This window comes from Lynx canadensis, chromosome E1, assembly GCF_007474595.2.
Source record: "Lynx canadensis isolate LIC74 chromosome E1, mLynCan4.pri.v2, whole genome shotgun sequence".
Lineage (NCBI taxonomy): Eukaryota > Metazoa > Chordata > Mammalia > Carnivora > Felidae > Lynx > Lynx canadensis.
In genome coordinates, this window is record NC_044316.2 from 59,758,544 (window position 1) to 59,781,097 (window position 22,554).

General features: G+C 52.9%; 1 protein-coding gene across 1 annotated transcript in view; it reads right to left on the bottom strand.

Moving 5' to 3' along the window:
- CCDC57 (coiled-coil domain containing 57) overlaps positions 1–22,554 on the bottom strand; it is a 103,555-nt gene that overhangs the window by 19,740 nt on the left and 61,261 nt on the right. The window contains exons 17-19 of the mRNA XM_030295893.1: positions 18,015–18,106; positions 10,148–10,279; positions 9,495–9,711 (exon numbers count right to left, since the gene is read on the bottom strand). Coding sequence (XP_030151753.1) covers positions 9,495–9,711; positions 10,148–10,279; positions 18,015–18,106 — 441 coding nt within the window. The remainder of the gene's footprint in view (positions 1–9,494; positions 9,712–10,147; positions 10,280–18,014; positions 18,107–22,554) is intronic.

Genomic DNA, 22,554 nt, shown 5'->3' on the forward strand with positions numbered 1-22,554 from the left:
TGCATCCCTCCAGAGAAGGCGTGGAGCGGTCTCTGCTCAAGAACACAAGGGCACAGATGAGATGGCACCCGGGGGCCCACTCAGCCCTAGCCAGAGGCAGGCGACACACCACGGGACGGACAGGTGGACAAGGCCAGGAGGGCCTGCTGCGCTTGCCCTGCAGTATGGTCACGCGGCAACGTACCGCGACCCTCGAGTAAAGGGAACCCCAGTTATACCAGCAGTCACCTGACGCCCCAGTCTGGGACGGCCCTTGGCCACAGGCCGGGCCTCTCTCTGGAGCCCACCCGGCCGATCTGGCCGGTCCGGGTCATCGGAGCATTTTCTTTGTCTTTTGTCAAGCGTGTAAAATCGTGAACGTGGTAACGAGGCTCCCAGCTACAAGACCACACGCTACCAGGCACGGCTGGATCTGGCTCACCGCAGGCATAGCTCGCGGACTGAGCTGCGATTTGGTCCACACTCTGATTTTTTAATTAGTTGCCAATTTTCAAAAACGCAAACGTTCTATGTAAAAAGCAAGACTTCCGGTTCTTTTGGAAAACGGGAAGATCTGGCTTGTCGGCCATCTCCCCCCGAGGAGCAGAAGTGGGATGGCATCACCCCGGACGGGGCACACCCGCCAGCCTGTCGCTGCCCCACACGGTCGGGGCCCCGACCGCCGGCTGCCTGGGGCCTGCGGGCACCCGCAGCCAGGACTCGTCTGGGCCAGTGGGCTCAGGGTCTGAAGTTCGACGGCCTGGACTCTGGTCTCGATCCGCTACCGGGGAGCTGGGAGGCTCGAGTGAGCAACCTAGCGTTTCTGGGCCTATGACTCCACCTCTGACTGCACGGCCCCGACCTCCGGCCTCCAGGAGCTGCTGCGGGAGGCCACCGCTGGGAGGCTCACACCCACCCTGTGCAGCAGTGGCCGGAGGCTCCGCAAACGTTTGGGCTGTGAACAGGAGGGGGCCGTTTTTGTTTTTTCTGGAGGCTCAGGTAACAACAGCCTGGCAGTGTGGTTATCTGAGTAGGTGTCCTCTCTGTCGAAAGATGTATAGAAGTGTTCTCACTACACAGGACTTGAAATTAATTTTGGAGTAGTAGCTGGTTGATAGCATCACGTGTACCTTTTCTTAACGTTTTATGCAATCCTTCTTAAGGGGAAAAACGTTTAATTTCAAGAAACACTAATGTAATTTTCAAAGGAACAAAAATTAAAGAAAAAGAACACCAACATTGCTCGCTTTAAAAGTCGTAGCCCTCGCCCTTCATCGTTTTTGATTCCGTCATCCTCGGTGGGGGGATGAGGGTCCCCACACACACGCTGGATGTGCTGTGGGACCTTCTCAGGCCCCAGGGGAGACATCTGGGGAGCTCCCTCCACCAGTACGCAAGGGGCAGAACACGGAGAACACGGTGGGTGTTCAGTGGGTGAGGTCTTGAGGTCTTGAGGACAGACCCCGCCTCCCTTTCTGGGGGAGTGTGACCCCCCCCCCCCGACACACCCCAGCTACATTCCTCAGGAGCTGCCTGCCATTATCAATCTGACCTCTGGGACAGCCTTGGCCTTTCCCCCAGAGGTCCGCCCCTGTTCCAGTCGGGCCTGTCCCCTCGGGAACTCCAGGAGTGCAAGGGGGGCTGGGGGACACCGGCCTTGGGCAGGAGCTCCGTGCCCCGGGCGGGTTTCCTCACTTGAAAACGGGATTCCAGTAGCTCTGCAGATGGGTTTACTACTGTGGGGGTGACTGCATTCATTTGTAAACAACAGATCTCTGGCCCGCCGACCCCCCCCCCCCCACCGACCCCGAGCTGGGGCCCAGTCCCTCCTAGAGCACACTTCTCTGTCCCTGTGTGTTCTGACTGTCACAAATCACAGCGAACACGCACTGGCTGCTAGCTTTCAGTCACCTTACAATGGGTACGAATCCTAACAACATGCAAAGCACACAGAAGGCGGCCAGCTTCACCCACAATTTAAAAACTGCAAATTAAAACCAATAACGAAATACATTTTTCATCTGCCAGATTGGCAAGAAAGAAAATGCCGGATAAAAACACAGCCGCACCAGAGTGAGGAAAGACGCTCTTACACCCTGCAGCCACGAGCACGAACGAATCGGGCCAATTTTTTGGGGGCGATTTGGAAATAGCTTGCAGAACTCCAACCACTCACACCTTTGACCCAGTGATTCCAGATGCTGTGCTGACGACACCCTCCCACGGCCCTCCCTCCACGCCGCGAGCTTCGCTGCAGCACCGCCTTAGGAGCTAAGACCACAGGCCACCCGAAGTCCAGGCATACAAGGCGGTTAAAGAACGTCCTCGCGCCCCACGTCACCGAACTACCCAGGACGGGGTCGAAGGAGCACGCTGCCTACTGGCACACGTCCCTGAACACAGCGGGCGCACACGCGTGCTCGCCGTCTGCTTCTACAGTCACAGAGCGCAGGGCAGGTGTGGAGAGGGGCAAGGGACCCGACCGCTGTGGTCAGAGGGGGCAGGGGGCGCGGGGCCTGACTTCTCCCCAACAACCCTAGGCACCATTTCATTTCGCAGCCACACGGAGGCGTCACTCCTGACCCGCCGAGGTCAGGAGCCCCCTTTGCTCCAGTGGGCGTCCCACACCCTGAGCGCCACGGCGTGGCCGGGCCGCCTGGGAGGCGGAGTGCTCTAACCACCCCTGGAGCGGCTGCGTCATACATGGCCCTCCCAGGTGTCCCAGCACCCGGCGTCGCCTTCCGGGTGGGGCCCGGCTTTCCGAGGCAGGTGCCGTTTTGCCGGTGGGCCCGACAGCTGTCCTGACTGATGTGGATGAGCCATTGCCGTGTGACTGACCTTGGTCATCTGTCAACCCAGTCTTTCCAGTTGGGTTGTTCTTGAAGTTAAAAAATAATCACCTTAGAAACGTGATTTTTACTTATTTTTTTCAAAGTTCACTTATTTGTTTTGAGAGAGAGAAAGAGAGCGCATGCTATCAGGAAGGAGGCAGACGGAGAGGCAGAGAATCCCTGTACTGTCAGTGCAGAACCTGATGCGGGTCCTGATCTCACCAACGAGCTTAACCGACTGCGCCTCCCAGGAGCGCCAGAAATGTGTGCTTTTTAAACCACTAGATACTCAGTTCCAATTCCGTACATTTTTAGGTTTGATTTTAAGCCACTGAACTCTGCGTGGGAGGCATTTTAGCGTGTGGCCGGCACTGCTGGTGGGCAGTCGTGTGCTGGGCCATCCTGTGTCGGCCTCTCCTTACGTAACATATGCCCACAGCTAGAAGGTTCCTGCTGTGTGTGGCCTGTTCCCCGTGCATTTTATTGGCCTTGAAAACCACTCATTTCGCTTCAAGAGAAACTGTCCATATTTCAGTTAGAATTACACTGACTCCTTAGTGTAGAGAAAACAGCTTTGTAGTATGTGATACTCCCATCCAGAAGAGTTGACTTATAAAGAGGTACTTTTCCCACAATGCCTCGTAGGGTCTCTCATCACATGGTTTTCCTGAGAGCACAGACCGCTGGGCTGCAGACTCAGGGCCTCCCTGGGCTCCATTCTCTCCAGTCACTTCCCTGCTCAGCTCGACTGAGCACCTGTTGTGCACCTGCTGTGCTAGCCCTGCCCCAGCGCCAGGCTGTCCCAGGATGGAGTGGGGGGGGGGGGGCGGTGCGCTAGTGTTGAGGGAGGGGAGGAAGCCAGCTGGAAGGTGATGGGCCACAGGCAGGTGCTCTGAGAGGAAGGTGGGGGGGAGGTGTCCAGAGGTGTGGGCAGGAGGGGCCTGGGCTGTATGGGGCTCCGGGGAGGGGTCGCAGCCCCAGGCTCTGCAGCGAGGAGAGAGGACAGAAGAGTAGGGTCAGGGTCAGCGTGGAGCAGGGGTGGGGGTGGGGGGTCAGGAGAAGGGGCCGGATCCCTCGGGCAGGGTGGAGAAGGGGGGGCATGGTGACCCCGAAGTCCTGGGTGCAGTTGTGGGTCTGGACCCCAGGCACCTGTGCAGACCCAGGGGGTCAGGCTTGGGCTCAGGCCCTGCCCTGGGACAGGGTTGCAGCAGGGCCTGGCCAGGCCTCCTGGGGCAGTAGGGAGGCCAGGAGGGGCTCTGGTCCCACCTCAAAACCAAAAGGAGTACGTCTTTTCAGCGCCAAGAGCCAAGCGCTTGAGAAATACCGTGTGATGGAAGCGATCCTTCATGTTATTAAGTGCAGATGTCACACACTGTTACACTATTTCATTATTTTTTTTAACTTTTCACGACTGCTAGGACTCACAGTTTGTTCCTCGCGATGCACGGAAAACTTACAAAAGGAGAAGACGCTTCATCCCAGGCTCTATAATGGAGCCTCTAGATTGCCTGTCTGGACGGATCGCCCACGTTGTACTTTATCATAAATGCTTATGATCACAGGTTTACGTCCGAAGCAGAGTTACTGGCTTCCTGAGAGTATCACCGAAGAAACCAGTAAGGTTTTAAAAAGTATTCTGAGGGGCGCCTAGCTGGCTCGGTGGGTGGGGCCTGTGACTCTCGATCTCAGGGTGGTGGGTTCAAGTCCCATGTTGGGCGTAGAGATTACTTAAAAATAAAATCTTTAAAAAATGATGATAAATAGGGGGCACTTGGGTGACTCGGTTGGTTGAGTGTCCAACTCTTGATTTCGGCTCAGGTCATGATCTGACAGTTTGCGAGTCTGAGCCCTGAGTCAGGCTCTTACTCTGACAGCACGGAGCCTTCTTGGGACTCTCTCTCTGCCCCTCCCCGGCTCGTGCATACTCTCTCTCTCTCAAAATCAACAAACACTTAAAAATAACAATAAAAAAGAAGTATGCTTACAGGAAGTAGAACATCACACAGATAACTCCACTATGCATACTCGAACAGTCAACACATGAGGGGCGCACAAAGAAACTCTGTAGACAGTTGGAACGACCACAATGCGTTCATTCCAACCCTTCCTCCCGCCTCAATGCTTCCCAGGGTGAGTCGAACATATCTCTCCTACTTTTCAATCCCAAAGCGCTGCTCATAAAGGGCAGGGGCGACAGGCCCAGCCCCAGCCGGTGTGTGACCACCCTCCCCTGCACAGACCGTGCTGAAGGCCCGCCCCACAGCCTTCCTGGTTTCCTTGCCGAGGCCCTGCCTGCTGTTCTCAGGCTCTGAGACAGTCCCCTGGTGGAAGACGGTCTGTCTGGAGCTCTGGGGAAAACACTTCCCTTCCCAATGAAGAGAAAGAAGTGTGGGGAGAGAAGCAGGCCTTCTGACGTGATGCTCGGAGCTGCTGCAGCTCTTCTGGACCATCAGGAGGAGACAGAGCCCCAGACCAGCCAGCCCCTGGCTCGTCTGCCTCTGGGCTCGACGCACAACTTGACGGACTCCTATGTTTCGGTCAGCGAGTCAGTGCCACTGCCGTGCCGTGCTCACTGCGTGTCAGGAATGTGACCAAATGCTCACCACCTCGGCTGTCTCCTCCTGGGTCCAGTGAGCACGTATAAGCTTCTGGGGCTGCTTTAAGTCACCTTCAGGAGGCCGTCTGTGACCTGTGCACAGCAGGTCAGGGCTGCCGAGGGGCTTCGCCGGGCACCGGCACTGCCGCTGTGCTCCTCCCCGCCCAGAACGGTCCCCGCTGTCACCTGCAGTGGCCGGCTGGCCGCCCTGCTCACCAACTGGCCCCGCTTGGCCCCTGCTCCTGCCTGCTTCCCGACTCACCGCCCTCCTCATCCCTGAGCCATGGCTCTGTACCACTTAAAAGCAGGAAAGGAAGGGACTCTGACAGGAAGCCACCACCAGACCGTCTCTTCCACCCGCACGTGGACGGGTGTGGCCTCTCGGAACTGCTGCTTTTCAAGAGCATGGCTTCTGGAAGAAGTCGTCTGCCCCATTCTTCCCTCCAGCTCCTCCCTCCTGGAAGACTGGCACGGCTGTGTCGCCCGTCCGTGGGGACCACCTGTAAGCCCACGCTAACCTTCACCTTGCGTCCTGACCTCACCTGGCCTCCCTGCCACACGCCCCGGGGAGACCACTGTCTCTCTCTTTAAGACTTTCTATTACAAAAGATACCCAAAAAGTTTCATCAAACACATGTACATGTACAGTTTAAAGTGTAAAAATAAAATAACGTGAAGAATAAAACAAACATTGGGGCGCCTGGCTGGCTCAGAGGAGCGTGCAACTCTTACTCTCGGGGTCGTGATTTCGAGTCCTGTGTTGGGTGTAGAGATTACTTAAAAAAGTAAAAGTTAGGGGCGCCTGGGTGGCTCAGTCAGTTGGGCGTCCGACTTCGGCTCAGGTCACGATCTCGCGGTTCGTGAGTTCGAGCCCCGCGTCGGGCTCTGTGCTGACAGCTCGGAGCCTGGAGCCTGCTTCGGACTCTGTCTCCCTCTCTCTCTGCCCCTCCCCTGCTTGTGCTCTGTCTCTCTCTGTCAAAAATAAATAAAAACATTAAAATAATAATTCTTCACCTTCGTGAGGCACCTGGCTCAGTCGGTTAAGCATCCAACTCTTGATTTTAGCTCAGTCATGATCTCAGCTTGTGGCTTTGAGCTCTGCGTCAGGCTCTGTGCTGACAGTGTGGAGCCTGCCTGGGATTCTCTCTCTCCCTCTCCCTCTCCCACTTCCCCACTTGTGCTGGCTGTCTCTGTCCCTCTCAAAATACATAAACTTAAAAAATTCTTCACTTTCTTGCCACATATGGACCCCTTCAAGTGTGACTATGGCATTTTTCAAAAAGGCAAGCCCTGCTTTCTTTCTTTTCTTTTCTTTTCCCCTTCCTTCCTTCCTTCCTTCCTTCCTTCCTTCCTTCCTTCCTTCCTCCCTCCCTCCCTCCCTCCCTCCCTCCCTCCCTTCCTTCTTTCCTTCCTTCCTTCCAAGTAGGCTCCACGGCCAGCATGGGGGTCGAACTCCCCACCCCGAGATCAGGAGGCCCCGACAGTGGTATTTTCTGTGGACATGTGCAAAGGAAGCCAGTCCGGCACTTAGCCGACTATGTTGTGAGAAGTGGGGCTAGAGTTTTATGCTTAACTAGAGCGAGTCAGATGTGAGGCAGAGATAAAAGTCCTCCCCACATGGATGGCCTCAAAGAGTTTCCCATATAAAAATTCTCTTTTAAAGCTATTCTGGAAGAAGAACAACGTATCTTAGAGGCTACTAAGGTAGCCACGGATAAGTTTGAAGGAATTGAATCAAATTTATTTTGTCTAAAAGACACCCCTCCCCAACAGCTAGTATCCTCATGGATGGTAACAGAAAAATGCAGATGTCTACAAGTTTAAGAAACTGACGGGTGAAATGAAAATAAGCTGGGAGTAACCACCAGAAGAATAAAACTTGAGTGTCACTTAAAAACAGGCTGGAGATGGAAAATGTGACCTATTCAATGAAAGGCGTGAGAAGATAAAAAATTCTTCAAGCACGCCAAGCAGAAAATACGCAAAAAGCCATCGGAGGGAAGTGCCAGCAACGAGGGCTCACAGGGAAGAGCATGTACGGAGCCCCTGTGGCAGACTCGCACACGGGTCCGCGGGGCACAGGGGACGGGGACGGGGACGGCGCTGTCCTTTCTGCAGAAGGCGCCGCCCCAACAGATGGGTGCGGGAAGGCAGGGAATCAAAGGAAGCCGGTGAGTCAGTGAAATACGAAGCAAGCAGGGCTGAGGCCCACCTGGGAAACCCAGGGGCAGAGTCTGGGGAGGAGCATGAGGCTGAGACCGCGCGGGAATAGCCAGGAAAATGCGCAGAAGGGTACAGCGAGGAGAGCCCAGGCCGGCCGAGGGCCGTGTGGCGGTCACGACTCCAACAGCCCAGCACCGCCCACGGGCAGGTGGAGACCCGGGCGCCATGGTGGGATGGGCCAGACACAGACGCCCTGGGGAAGTCAGCACCGCAGTGAGAGCGGGACTTCCGACAGGAGGGCAACACGGGCCGCTAGTGAGTGCCGCTGGGCCATCGGGACGAAAACTCAGTTTGGTTCCTATTTTGTAACGTATACAGTGATAAATTCCAAATGATTCACGGATTTACACATTAAAAAAATGAAGCCATAAGTATTAGAAGAAATCAGGGAAGAATAATCTCCAATGGTGGAGTGCAAAAGGCCAAAAAAAGGCACAGGAACCAGAAAGGGTTAAAAACAAGAACACTAACTACACACACACGCAAAAACCACCATAAGCCGAAAGTCAAGTGAGAAACTGCCGGAAGGTGGGAAAGTATTTGTAAACTGTGTCTCGGGAAAGGGGTGATTTCCATCAGGAAGGACCAGCTCCTACAGGTGGAGCCCCGGCAGGCAGGAAGGGGCAGAGCGGGAGCCAGGGGAGGGGAGGGGACTCCTGCCCAGAGCCACTCGGGGGAACGCCGCACCACCTCGGACAGGAGACGCAGGTGACGTCCGCAGTGCCGTGTGCGCAGCCTCGCACACCCGGCTGGTGTCCGTGTGAGCGGGGGTGGTCCCACGGACCCCACCGGACCAGACCTTCCCGAACTAGAAATACACCTGCTTTTCGACCTGGCAACCCCCACTCTGGGGACTCACATACAGGCTTTTAGCGGGAGGCATGTGTCCCAGGCCATCACTGTAATGTGACTTGTATGGCAAAAGATTGGAAATGACCTAAAATATCCACCGCAGGGACAACAGTCCCATCGGTCAGGGCACATCTACACAACGAGGTGCGGCCCACGTGGGGCTGAGACCCCTAACCCTGTGGACGGATTCTGAAGGGATTCCCTCAGGCTTCCGGCCACTTCTCGGGGTCAGGCTGCTCTCCCGACAGAGCAAATGCATCTCCTGGACGCCCGCGAGGACCTGGCGGGGCAGGGACAAGGACACACGGGCGTGCTCGGGAGGCCGGAGAGTGGCCGGCCCTCCCAGACAGAAGGACCGCACCAGCCCCCGTGGAGGGGACCCCCCTGCAGCACCGGGCAGCACCCGAGTAGGAGGACTGGCACTGTGGTGACACAGCAGGAGCCCGCACAGGCGGAATGGGCGGGGAGAACGCCGTGTCTGTCTGCACATCAGCCACCGCGGACCCAGCCCTCCTGGACAGCGGCGGAGGGGAAGCGCGTCTCGCCTAAGACAGGATGTCGACTCCCTCCATTCTGACTTCCTACTTTCTACTTTCTGAACGAGTAAGTTCTTCCTTCCAGCTTCTCTCTTACCTCAGGCAAAGCATCCGTGGCGGGAACAGAAACTACCCATCGGCAACAAGAACTGCCCTGCAGGACACCGGGCCCCCGTGAGACAGCCCCCGACAGCGATCTGCCTGACCCTCACCGCCCACCTACGCGGGCCCACCGACCGCCGGCCCGCATTCTCCCTATATAACCCTGGGACCGTTTTCCCCACTTTGCAGACTGTCTTCGAGTTGCTCGCCCACGGTCCTCCTGACATCGGCCTCGCTGCAGTAACCACCCTTCTCGTGTCACATCCGCTCGTCTCTCTGCCTCTGGAGTGTGTTGGTGACGAGTGGCCGAGCCTGGCGTGTCTGGGACCCCGGAGCCAGGCACTCGTGCGCCCCTGTGTCCCGGCCCCAGCCTACCTGGCACAGAGTCGTCCTGGGACGTGAGGCCGGAGGGGCTGGATCCCAGGTCCAGTAACTTCCACGTGTCCTGGAGGGGACCACTGGCTGGTGATGAGGAGCTTCGGGTGTGGTGGCTCTTTTCCTCACGGGATTCTCGAGCCGGGTGTGGCTTTGGGGACCGGCTTTCCTTCTGCCGAGCTGATCTGTAAGTCGCCCTGGAGATCCCGTGTTGCCTCTATGACAGTAAACAAAGACAGAAACAGCCCTCAGAGTCGCGCTGGGTGAGTGGTGGGACAGTGGGCACGGCCCTCGGTCAGGCCCGCGCTCCCCGGGCACTCCAGCTGGGGTTCCCCTGGGCTCCAGAAGGCCTCACGATGTGCAGGGCAAAGGCAGTCCGGTCTCTATGGGAGGTGGGACCTGGAAAGAAGGACAGATGCCCCAAAGCCCATGCTCTCCGGCCGCGAAGGCCCGCTGTGGGGGCCCGTGTGTGCCCCGGGGCGGGGGTCTCGCTGTGCAAGGGCATGACGGAGACCCCCCCTGCCCCCGCCCACGCGAGGAGAGGTGTCTGCCCCTGACACCGCAGTCACTCGGGGCAACAGCCACCCACCGGGACAGAAGGCACACGGGTTCCCCACAGTGGGTCCCTGCACTGAGACGCGGCCCTGCTGTACCTGCCCCGACCCGGCCTCAGCTCCTGCTGTGCAGCCTGGCGGACCGGACCTTCTGCTGACGCTCTGGGCCAGGTGGGGCCGGGCCTCCCCGGGGTGTCCAGAGGAACGTTCTGTCTCGGCGCTCTCAGAGCCCTGCCGTGGAAATGCAGAGAAAAGGACTCAGCGCCATGTGTCATCGAGGGGGCGTGTCACCCAGGTCTCCCTCAAAAGTAGGAAGAAACGCTGTCCCCAAGTCTCTGGTATCAGGGACTCGCTCACATTGGGGACTGGCCACAAGGGAGGGGCGTGGTCGTGTCCACGAGCCAGGATGACCACAGCAGGCCTTCAGTGGCCATCTGAGTGCCCCTCACATCCTTCAGGAGACCGAGAACCTAACGTCACACAGACCCTCCCAGGGCACATGTCCCTGGCACATCATCGGTGCATCGCTCTGATGGCTCTTTGCACCCTCTCTCTGTGGGGACGCCTGCAGGACGGCAGTCAGAAGCGAGCATGGGGGAGTTTCTAAAGAGGCACAGAATGAAACATGGAAGAAAATGTAAGAATTAAAAGCAGGGTCGGGGCGCCTGGGTGGCGCAGTCGGTTAAGCATCCAACTTCAGCCAGGTCACGATCTCGCGGTCCGCGAGTTCGAGCCCCGCGTCGGGCTCTGGGCTGATGGCTCGGAGCCTGGAGCCTGTTTCCGATTCTGTGTCTCCCTCTCTCTCTGCCCCTCCCCCGTTCATGCTCTGTCTCTCTCTGTCCCAAAAATAAATAAAAAAATAAAAAAAAAAATTAAAAAAAAGAATTAAAAGCAGGGGCACCAGGGCAGAGCCCGGGCAGCAGGCCAGTGGGGCCCCTGGGAACCAGCCAGATCCACCAGCCTCCTCCCGCCCCAGGGAGCACTCACACCCACCACCCAGCTCTCCTCCGCTCTAGTTCAATCAATATTTGAGTTTTCAACTGAGAAACGCACACAAATCTTTTGGATTTAATTGACAGCCCCTGGGGCAGCACTGATAATAAACGGCTTTTCGCATTTGTCGAGGGACTCACTGTGCGTCTTCCTTTGTGCTTCCTGACCACACCCTTTGCTTATTTATCTACTGGTTAAAAAAGTGGGCCCCAGAGTCTCATCTTTTCTCACGTTTTAAGAAAGGAGTCATTTCACTGGATTATCAAAGGCATGGTAGTTTTGTAGTTTGAAAGAGATTAATAAAGTGTAATAAAGTACTTTTCAAGTTTATTTGTTTTGAGAGAGAGAGAGAGAGAGAATATCCCCATGAGGGCTCCATGCTGTCAGCACGGAGCCTGACTTGGGGCCTTGAACTCACAAACCTTGAGATCATAATCTGAGCTAAAATCAAGGATCAGGCACTTAACCAACGGAGCCACCCGGGCGCCCTCGTGTAATAAAGCACTTAATGTACTAGAAAGAAGTGAAGGTACGGATAACAATATGCATGTTTTACTGTAACGGCTAACGGGCACATTTATTCTATGACTTGGGACATTTTCCTCAGTAACACGTATGCAGAAGTTTAATTAATTAATGCAGATGATTTGAAAAGTTATGAACAACTAGCTGAGGCACTTCGAAGTTTTAACAGCATTTCCCACAAGTGGCAAAAGCGTCCTCCAGGGGATGGGGTGTCTTCCAGGAGGGGGGTCCTCCTCCAGGAGAACGGGTCCCCTAGGGGAGGGCATCCTCCAGGGGAGGCATCCTCTGGTGGAAAGTGCCATGGTCTTCAGCCCCTCTCTGTGGCCAGCCCTGCCCAGTTGTCTCAGGCCGTGTCTCCTCGCCAGGCACACCGCCGTGCGCATCTCTCCCACAGAGCCAGAGCCATTCCAGGCGGCCTGGCGCGCCCCCGCTGTCCCATGGCTCAGACACTGCCCTTTGCTGAGGGCTTGCGTTTAGCTCCAGCAGAAGGCCCCCAACACCCCACGAGGTGTGTGTGCGCACGGACGAGGCTGGTGGGCAGCTCGGGGATCGCTGGTCCCAGACCGCCGCTCGCCTCCCCCGGCCAGCTGCCAGGCCTCAAACCCGGATTCCTTCCTTCTCTCTCACTCCACGTCCATCCCACAGCAAATCCAGATCTGACGCATCTCCTGGCCGGCCGCCCCCTCCTCCCAGCCAGGAACCCCTGCCGACTGGCCCCGCACCCACCCCCAGCTCGGCGTGGAGCCCAACGCCGCGGCCTCTGCCACCTCGCCAGGGCCGACTTGGAGCTCGCGTCACCCCACGGCCGAACAGGCCGCCCATCACCCACCTGGCGCGCTCTGATTTTATCTGACGCACACTGGAGACCGTTCGCGGGACATCAGCATATGGTCTAGGGTCAAGAGTTGATGAAACTCCCACCCCCTTCAGAGAAGCGGAATATTAGCGAATAAAAAACTACACACACGCACACACGCACACGCGCACAGACACGGCTCCAGGATGCACGCACGATACTTTTCAACGACTGATGAGAGGCGGAAGGTTCTGGTCGTGCGGAGAACCACGCTGTGAACACTCTGAGGGCAGCGGCAGGCGGCCCGCGCCGGGGGGCTAAGGTGCCAGGCCCCGGCCAGCACGCGGCCGGCACGCTGGACGGGGCATAAGCTCCCTGGAAGGGCCTCAGCATCCGGCCGGCCAGGAACCCGCTCGGGGCCCCTGGGGTAGAGCCAGAAGCACCCGCGCACAGAATTCAGCATCTACTCTGCGTGAAAACTCAGTAGATCAGGAGGAGAGAGCGCTGCTTTAAACCGACGAACGGTCTGGAAGAGGCTGGGCCACATAAACTCGCTGACATTTGACCGCTTTTAACCTCCAAAATGGCAATTTTGTAGGATTCAACATAATACCCAAACCTACAGCAAACTTTCTACTTGAAGATAAAATGCAAAAAGCATTTGGAGCTCCTGACTGGCTCGGTTGGTGGAGCGTGTGACTCCTGATCTCGGGGTTATGAGTTCGATCCCCATTTTAGACGTAGAGATTGCTTAAAAAAATAAAATCTTTAAAGAAAAACGCAAAAAGCACTGTTCAAGTCAGGACAAAGGTGTGGATGCCAGCTAGCCTGCTCTTGTTTCCACTGCATGGGAGTCCTGGGCAGGACAGCAGCATGAGACAGGACTGAGAAGGAAGGAGCCTGACCCCAGCAGGGGCTCTGTCCCCATAGAGAACCGAGGGAAAACTCTGGTCACACGCACCAGCACCAATCACTTCTGCAGAATTGCTAGATACCAAATCATCTGAGAAAAATCAACGAGGTTCCCAATGGCCTGCAACAGCTAGAAAATGTGTGTTCAGAAATATTCAAGATAAACGGTACAGTCATCAGAGTATTGCCCAGCGCTGAACAGAAATGAGCTTCTGAGCCCTGAAAAGACGTGGAGGAAACGTAAACGCACGCAGCCAAGAGAAGGAAGCCAGTCCGAGAAAGGCCACATAGCGTATGATTCCAACTCTGTGACATCCCAGAAAAGGCAGAACCGCGGGGTCCGTAAAAAGCTCATTCGGCACCAAGGACGGAGTTGGGGAAAGGGGGAGGGATGCACAGACACAGAGGATTCCTAGGACAGTGAGACTACTCGGTGTGAGACCGTAACATGGACACACGTCAGCATCCGTTTGTGCAAACCCTTACGATGTCCAGCACGAGAGCGCACCGTGACTCTGGACTGGCGATAGCTGTGTGTCACTGAAGGTTCGTCAGTTGTGACGGACACGCCATCTGGTGGGGGATGCTGATAATGGGGGAGGCAGAGGACATTCATAACACAAGAGGACATTCATAACAATGTTTATAGCAAAAAATAGCCTAAATGCCCACTGACAGAAGAATGGATAAGTAACGTTGATATATTCATACGATAGAAAGAACATACACAAACCAGTGTCTAGACCTGGAAAGCCATACCTCGCAGGTCAGACCCCGCCCACCACCTTTTTTTGGTCTAGCCCATGAGCTAAGAACAGTTTTCACATTTTTATTTATTTTTTTAAAGATTTTATTATTTTTTATTTTATTTTTTTTACATTTATTTATTTTTGATAGAGCACAAGTGGGGGAGGGGCAGAGAGAGAGAGGGAGACACAGAATCCGAAGCAGGCTCCAGGCTCGGAGCTGTCAGCACAGAGGCCGATGTGGGGCTTGAACTCACAAAACGCGAGATCATGACCTGAGCCGAGGTTGGATGCTTAACCGACTGAGCCACTCAGGCGCCCCTATTTTATTTTTAAAGTTTATTTCCACCTATTTATTTGAGAGCAACAGAGACAGTGAAAGTGGGGGAGGGGCAGAGAGATAGGGAGAGAGAGAAAGAATCCCAAGCAGGCTCCACACTGACAGCGCAGAGCCCAACGCAGGGCTTGAACTCATGAAACGGGGAGACCATGACCTGAGCCAAAATTAAGAGTCAGAGGCTTAACCATCTGGGCCACCCAGGTGCCCCATGATGTTATTATTTTTAAGTAATCTCTACACACAATGTGAGGCTCGAACTCACGATCCTGAGATCAATCCTGAGGTCAAGAGTCATACACTCTACTAAGCCAGCCGGGTACCGAGTTTTCACATTTTAAAATTAAAAAAAGATTTCTTTTAATGTGTATTCATTTTTGAGATGGAGAGACAGAGTGCAAGCAGGGCAGGGGAAGAGAGAGAGGGAGACACAGAATCCGAAGCAGGCTCCGGGCTCCGAGCTGTCAGCACAGAGCCCGACGCGGGGCTCGAACTCAAGAGCCGTGAGATCATGACCTGAGCTGAAGTTGGATGCTCAACCGACTGGGCCACCCAGGTGCCCCTACAGTTTTAAATAGTCGAAAAAAATCAAAAGAAGGATGTTTCATGACATGAAAATTACATGAAATTAAACATTTCAGGATCCGTAAAGTTTTACCAGAGCACCACCCATGCCCACCTGTTCACACACCACCTGAGACACCTTCAGGCTCATCGCAGAGCTAAACTGCCACAGAGAATGTAGGGTCCTTAAAGGTGGGGCCCTACATAGTTGGTCTCCAGCCCTTTACAGAAAAGTTTGCATCGGCCTTGATATTATCTCAGAAACATAGTGTTGGATGAAAGCACCGTGCAGAAAGATACATACACGACCAGACGTGATTTATACGGATTTTCAAATATCTGCTGAGACAAAGTCTGAAGGGTGGGGATGTCTGGTAGGACACTCAAGGGGGTTTTCACTTTATAACATTTTGTTTATTAAGTTGGATGGTGTAGTTACATTAGTCTTGGTATCTTCTTAGAAGTCTAAAATATTTATAATAAAAATACATAAATGACAATATCCACTGATAAAGACCAAACGGGGAGGACAGCTAAGAAAATTTTGTAAAGGGGCAGAAACAAGGACTATTGCAAAGCTATGGTATTAAAGGGGAAGAGACCCTTCACTGGGGCCATGTGGAAAATAAATGCAGACCTGAATCTCACAACGCACAGGTGTCACTCCACGGTCTGCAAAATACTGTCCTGGCTCTTCTAAAATGTCAGTGTTGTGAAGGACAAACGAGGTCAGAAGGCCCCCTCTGGGGTGGAGGAGATGTCCACACAAGCACCTGCACGTGACCGTGTGCACACCACGCACATGCATAAATACATCTCCATGTGCACCACACACAACCACACACGCTCACGCACAGGTACGCAAGTGCTAGAGGCAACACGGGTCCCGGACTTGGGATTGGCAAAATCTGAGTATAGAACATGTATGAAATTCTAGGATTGTGTTTTATTTTTGTTATTTTAGAGAGAGAGAGAGAGAGAGAGAAGAGCGTGGAAGTGTGTGCATAAGCAGGAGAGGGGCAAAGGGAGGCAGAGGGAGAGAGATAGGGAGAGACAGAGAATCTTAAGCAGGCTTCATGCTCAGCATGGAGCCCAACATGGAGCTTGATCCCATGACCCTGGCTGGGACCATAACTTGAGCCAAAAATCAAGAGTTGGACGCTCAACCAACTGAGCCACCCAGGCACCCCATGGATCGTATTAATGTTATGTTTCCTAATTTTCATAATGTCAGAAGGTATCTTTGTTTTCAGACATGAAGGGGCTTATTCTTAGCTGGTCCGGGAGCAAAGCTGTCTGACTCTGTGTGTCTCTCTCTACCTCTCCTCCATCTATATTTCTTTATCCATCCATCCATCTAACATCTGTCTATCGTCTGTCTATCTATTATCTATCTATCCATCTAACAGCGATATCACGTATCTATCCATCACCTATCCATCCATCCATCCATCCATCATCTATCTATCCATCTAACATCTATCTATCATCTATCCATTATCTATCCATCCATCTATCACCCATCCATCTATCCATCTATCATCTATCTATCCATCCATCCATCTAAAACGTGGGGGAGGCAGAGGGAAGGAACAGAAAGAATGACAAACCAAATGTAGTAACGAGTTAACAACTGGTGAATCTAGGTGAAGGGTATATGTGTTATTTTTACAACTTTGCGTAAATCTGAAATCATTTCAAAATAAAACGTTAATTTAAAAAATACATAAGAGTCGAGATGTTTAGCACATGATAAAAATACCAGTTCGAAGTCAGTGAGAAAAAGGAGGGTAATTACTTATGGCTGTCATGATAATTTGTGAGACAGCACAGCCAGAAGAAATGGGTGGATATTTACCTAAACTCAAAATAGAGGAAAACACTCTAAGCCAAAAACCAGTGAAATAAACCATTCAAGTACACTGGTGGAGCTCATTAAAGACAGTTCTCTGTGGACTAAAAAACAAAAAAAAGAAAACATATGACATATGGCACATGACAAAGGTTTACGATAGACAAGCAGCAGTTCCGTCGTGTGTGAAAACCTCTTAAGAACTAACAAGCACAAGGATGCCTGGGTGGCTCAATCGGTTGGGCATCCAACTCTTGATTTTAGCTCAGGTCGTGATCTCATGGTTGTGAGATGGAGCCCTGAGTCGGGCTCTGAGCTGGGAGCCTGCTTGGGATTCTCTCTCTCTCTCAAAACAAAAACTGACAAACACAGACATACAAGTAGAAAAATTAACAAAATACGTGTATAAATAACCCACAAAAGAAGACATACAAATGGCCAATAAACAGATTACAAACTTTAATACCACTAAGGATATAAAAAAACTTTTAAAAGATGCAACTTAAAAAAAATTTTTTTTTTAACGTTTATTTATTTTTGAGACAGAGAGAGACAGAGCATGAACGGGGGAAGGGTCAGAGAGAGGGAGACACAGAATCCGAAACAGGCTCCGGGCTCTGAGCTGTCAGCACAGAGCCCGACGCGGGGCTCGAACTCACGGATCGCGAGATCGTGACCTGAGCCGAAGTCGGCCACTTAACCGACTGAGCCACCCAGGTGCCTCAAAGATGCAATTTTTTTAACCCATCATATTGGTGAAGATTTGAAAAATAATACCCAGGTGGGTAAAGCTACAGTAAAATATACATATGATATAATTTGTAATTTTATGTTTATTTTGTATTTATTTTTATTTTTTCATTTTTTTAACTTTATTTTTTAAACTTATTTTTTGAGGGAGAGAGAGCGAGCGAGCACGCACACAAGCAGGCTCTCCGATGTCAGCGCAGAGCCCAACGTGGGGCTCGAACTCACAAACTGTGAGATCATGACCTGAGCCAAGATCAAGACTCGGATGCTTAAACCGACTGAGTCGCCCAGGTGCCCCTATTTTTGTAACTTTAAAAAACAGAAGGAAACACACTGAGACGTCACAGGTAACTATGTTCAGCTGCTGAAAAATGGAGACCTTTTCAATCATGTCTACTGGATTTTGACGTTTCGGTAATGAAACGCAATACTTAAGCAATTGGTAAAAAGTTGCTGAAGATGCTGTTCTTAGATACAGGAATAAGGATTACCTGAGCTGCAGAGGGGGGCTTCACCTGCCCCAAAGGTGCTTCACTCTGGTTCCAGGCCTCAGGAGTGGGCAGGGGTTGATGAGGTGGTTTCCCTAGAACAAGAACAAGGAGAGGAAAAGGATTCGCTTTCTCATTATTTCTCCTTCTCCTTCTTTTTCACCTTTTTATTTTAAAGTAAGCTCTATGCCCAACACGGGGCTTAAACTCACACCCGGAGATCAAGAGTCACATGCTCCACTGACTGAGCCAGCCACGCACCAGAAGGGCTTGCTTTCTGCGTGCACCTCATTTCTGGGTCTCCCTCACGCCAAGCACAAACCCCGAGAAGAACACCGCGTTCCTCCTCTACCCCAGTCGCTTCTCTCCTGCAGCACGCGGTGGGGGGTGACGCGCACACAAGACGTCCCGCGGCTGCGTGTGGCCTGACACGGCTTCTCAAAGCAGAAATCAACACCTTCACTAACCGTCCCGAAGTGCACTCTCTCTGCAGCACAGAAAAGTAAGCCGCAGGAGGTCAAATGAATAAACTCAAAGATCCCGCCTGTCATCTTGCAAGCATCCTGTCTTACTCAGAAATGATCCGGGTCGCCAAAGAATACCCCTTCGTTAACTCAACTTGGGTTAAGTTACCTAAAAATGTAGGAAATGCATCTTTAAGCTGACAATACTACAAGATACAACTACTGTTGAAATAAGGTCTGTCAGAATAACGAATCATCGTGGCTAAACACAAGCTTAGTGAGGACTCCGAGGTTTTGGGGTGTGTGTGAGCTGTAAACACTGATATTTACTGTATTAGAAACTGAAACAGAAATTTTGAAAAAGCTTATTATCCATCCGTCTGAAGATGGTGGTGAATATATTGCATGTTATTAGCATCTAGGTACTCAAGGAACCAGCCCTGTCACCGTGGAGCTCCGGCAATGGGTCCCAGAGTACTCCGTCAGCTTCCTCCAGGAGATAAAAGCACATGGGAAGGACAGAATTCGGAAGTGAACTTGTTTTCTTTCGATTTTAAACCCGGAGCTTAAAAGCCATGGAATCCGAAGACCCACGAATGGCCGACGAGCCCCTGCAGAGATGGATCGCATCATTAGTCGTCAGGGAAACGCAGACTCTAAACCACAGTGAGCTACGGCTTCTCACTCGTCAGAACGGACAGAACGGACAAGACGGGAAGTCAGCGGTGCCCAGGATGTGGAGAAGTCGGAACCCCTGCAAACTGCCGCTGGAAAAGTAAGGCGGTGCGGTCACTGTGCGAGAAGTCGCGCTTCGATAAGAAGAGAGAAGAGGAGGAAAACGAGACAAGAGGGAAATCTCTAGAGCGAGGCCGGCGTGCCTGTCGTCGGGAGGACCTTCCACGAGGCTGTGGAAAGGCTGCATGGGTCTCGGCCGCGGTCTCAGCCACAGGCGCCCCCGGTTATTCGCTGTCAGCGCGTCTGGAGACCCGCGGTCCCCCTCCTGACCTGCTGACAGCGTCCACCTCCTCCGTCCCCTCACGCAGGCATTTCTCTGTCTCACGGCATCACAGGAAAGCGGAGACAGCTCGGTAAGGCTGTGTTGAGACCACAGTCACGGGACTTTATTTACACTATACGGCTATAATTGCTCTATTTTCTCATTAGCTGTTATCCTAGTCTCTTACCGCGCTTAACTTATAAACATTATCGTGGGCGCGTACGTCTAGGAGAAAAACGTGGAATGCGTAGCGTTCGGTACCGTCTGCCGTCTCGGGCACCCCCTGGGGCCGAGGGGCCCGCTGTACTTTGGGCACAGGCTTCCGCTGGCGGTGCCTGGCCCACTCTGAGATGCTCCCGGTTGCGCGAGGCAGGATTTCCAGAGCTCCAGTCGAGAAGAACGTGGACTCTTCTGACCTGGAACCAAAATCCAATGGATCAAGAATTGGTCACTGAGGACGGAAGGGATGGGCAGGGGCGATGGCAGCTCTTCTCTGGATACGTGGCTTTCACGGTCGACGTCCTAGCTCTAGACGGGGCCCGTTCTCCCTCCTCTTAGCCAGCCGCAGTCTGTAAGGCTTCAGGGGTCTCCGCTTTTGTGAGCTGATGTGAAACATCTCTAAGTGGCATCTTCTTCTCTCCCTAAGTCCTTCAGAACCCAGATACTCTTGTTGAGTCTTCTTACTTTTTTCTTTTTTTAAGTTTATTTGTTTTGAGAGAGAGAGAGAGCAGGGGAGGAGCAGAGAGAGAGAGAGAGAGAGAGAGAGAGAGAAAGTGAGTCCCAAGCAGGCTCCTGCTGTCAGCACAGAGCCCAAAGCGGGGCTCAAACTCACGGACCATGAGATCATGACCTGAGCTGAAACCAAGAGTCGGACGCTCAACCCACTGAGCCCCCGGGCGCCCCAGTCTTCTTTTTTTTGTTCAAAAGCAAATCACAGGCCCAAACCAGGGCTTTATGCCTGACCTAGCTGCAACCTCCCCCAGAAATGCAGCTTTAACCGGTTGTCAGGAGCCCTGTAGTCAGTGGAGTCTGCCACTGGGTCCTCTCCAACCCCAAAGGACCCCGGCCCTTACAGGTAGGGAAGGTGATCTGGCTGCAAACAATCCTTTTCTTTCGCTAATGTACCTCTTGCCCCCACTGTCCTTCCTATAAGAACCTTCCACTCTGTGGAGCCCCTCTGAGCTCCCTCTGCTTGCTGCATGGGATGCTGCCTGAGTCCTGAATCGCTCAACAAAGGCAATTAGATCTACAAATTCACCCGCTCGAATTTTGTTTCTTAACACCCTCCTGCAACACAGTTCTTTACTTGCACCGGTGCCCTGAGAATCGGTGCTCCGTTTTACCGGGACTTGACTGGAAACACGGGCGGTGCGGGCCAGATTTGAGCATTATGCTCACTTAGTTGTCAGGACCGGTCACCAGAAGTTACTCCGGTTGACTTAAGGAGCCGAGGCACACAGCTGGCGAAGAGCTGGGAAGGTCACCTCCAGCAGGCCATGGAGCCTCAGGGTAGTTCTGAAACCTTGGGATAAAAGGAATTTGCTCAAAATCATTTAGCAGATGAAACCAGTGCGTTACTGGCTTCCTGGCCTCATCAGGACAACAAACGAGAAGCTTGTAAAGAGTCCAATCTGGACTCCTGATGGAAACTTCTAGCAAAGTGAACTCAGGAAAGCCAGCTCGGTGTATTAACATTCTTGCTACACCTATGGACATAATCCAGCCAAGTGACCAACCAGCCTTGCTTATGATCACGAATCACCCTTGTTTGAGCTTATGTTTTATCCGAAGCAGAAAAACGGTAAGAAAACATATGCTCTGGAGTGGAAACCGCTCTGAGGGCAGCAAGGCCTCGGCCCCCACGGCCCGCCTCCTGCCCCACAGACCTGCAAGTTGAGGCGCGCTTGCACTTTACGAGGTCAACCCACAGTTTCCCTGACAGCCCCTCCCCTTAGAAAAACCAGATCCGGGGACGCCTGGGGGGCTCGGTCGGTCGGGCGTCCGACTTCAGCTCAGGTCATGATCTCACAGTTCGTGGGTTCGAGCCCCGCGTCGGGCTCTGTGCTGACGGCTCGGAGCCTGGAGCCTGCTTCGGATTCTGTGTCTCCCCCTCTCTCTGCACCCCCGCCCCCTGCTCTCGCTGTCTCTCTCCCTCTCTCAAAAATAAACAAACACTAAAAGAAGAAGAAGAACCAGATCCGGCTCCACTTGCAATTCAGGGTCCTTATTCTGCAACTCGCGACTGGCCCTTTCCTCGGAGCTGGCTGTCACTGCTGAACGACAAGAAAGTCCCAAATCTGTATCTTTTTTCATAGGTGTCCAAGAGCCATATTTTGCCTCCTTCTGGAAACGACCCTTCCAAACACCTGACTAAAAACGTCATTTTTCTGCCCCCGACGGCACTGAACATCAGAAAGGACACTGCACAACCTGACCGGCAGGACCTGTGACTGGATATTTCACGCCGAGTGACGCAGCGGGAAAATGGACGGCGCACGCGGTGAGGAAGGGAAGGAGAATCGGGCAAGATTTTAACACAAAAATCGTGGTTCTTGGCAACTACACATATATTTAGAAAGGACGTTAATAAGTTGGTATGATAAGGCTGCTAAAGGAACAGGTTCAAAAGTAAAATTCAACACGTTTGAAAACGACTAAAAAATCCTGAAACTCTCCTAAACAACTTGAGTGAAACAGAAAACCTGAGTTTTGGCAGAGTATCTGGACATTAATCAAAGTGATGACGCTATCCCTCAAAACCTTGACACTCAGATGGAAGATTCACACCTTAAAAAATGCAATCACTAAACAAGAATAAAGTAAATGTTAACGAAATCAGGAAAAGAATAATCAAACAAACCCAAAGAAAGGAATGAATAAACGTGAAATGTAAACTTGCAAAGACACAGGAATCCGGGGCGCCTGGGTGGGGCCCTGTGTCTCCCTCTCTCTCTGTCCCTAACCCACTTGCATTCTGTCTCTGTCTTTCTCAAAAATAAATAAACATTAAAAAAAAAAAAAAGACACAGGAATCCATCCACTGGCGGGGAGGGAGGGAGGGAGGGAGGGAGGGAGGGGGAGG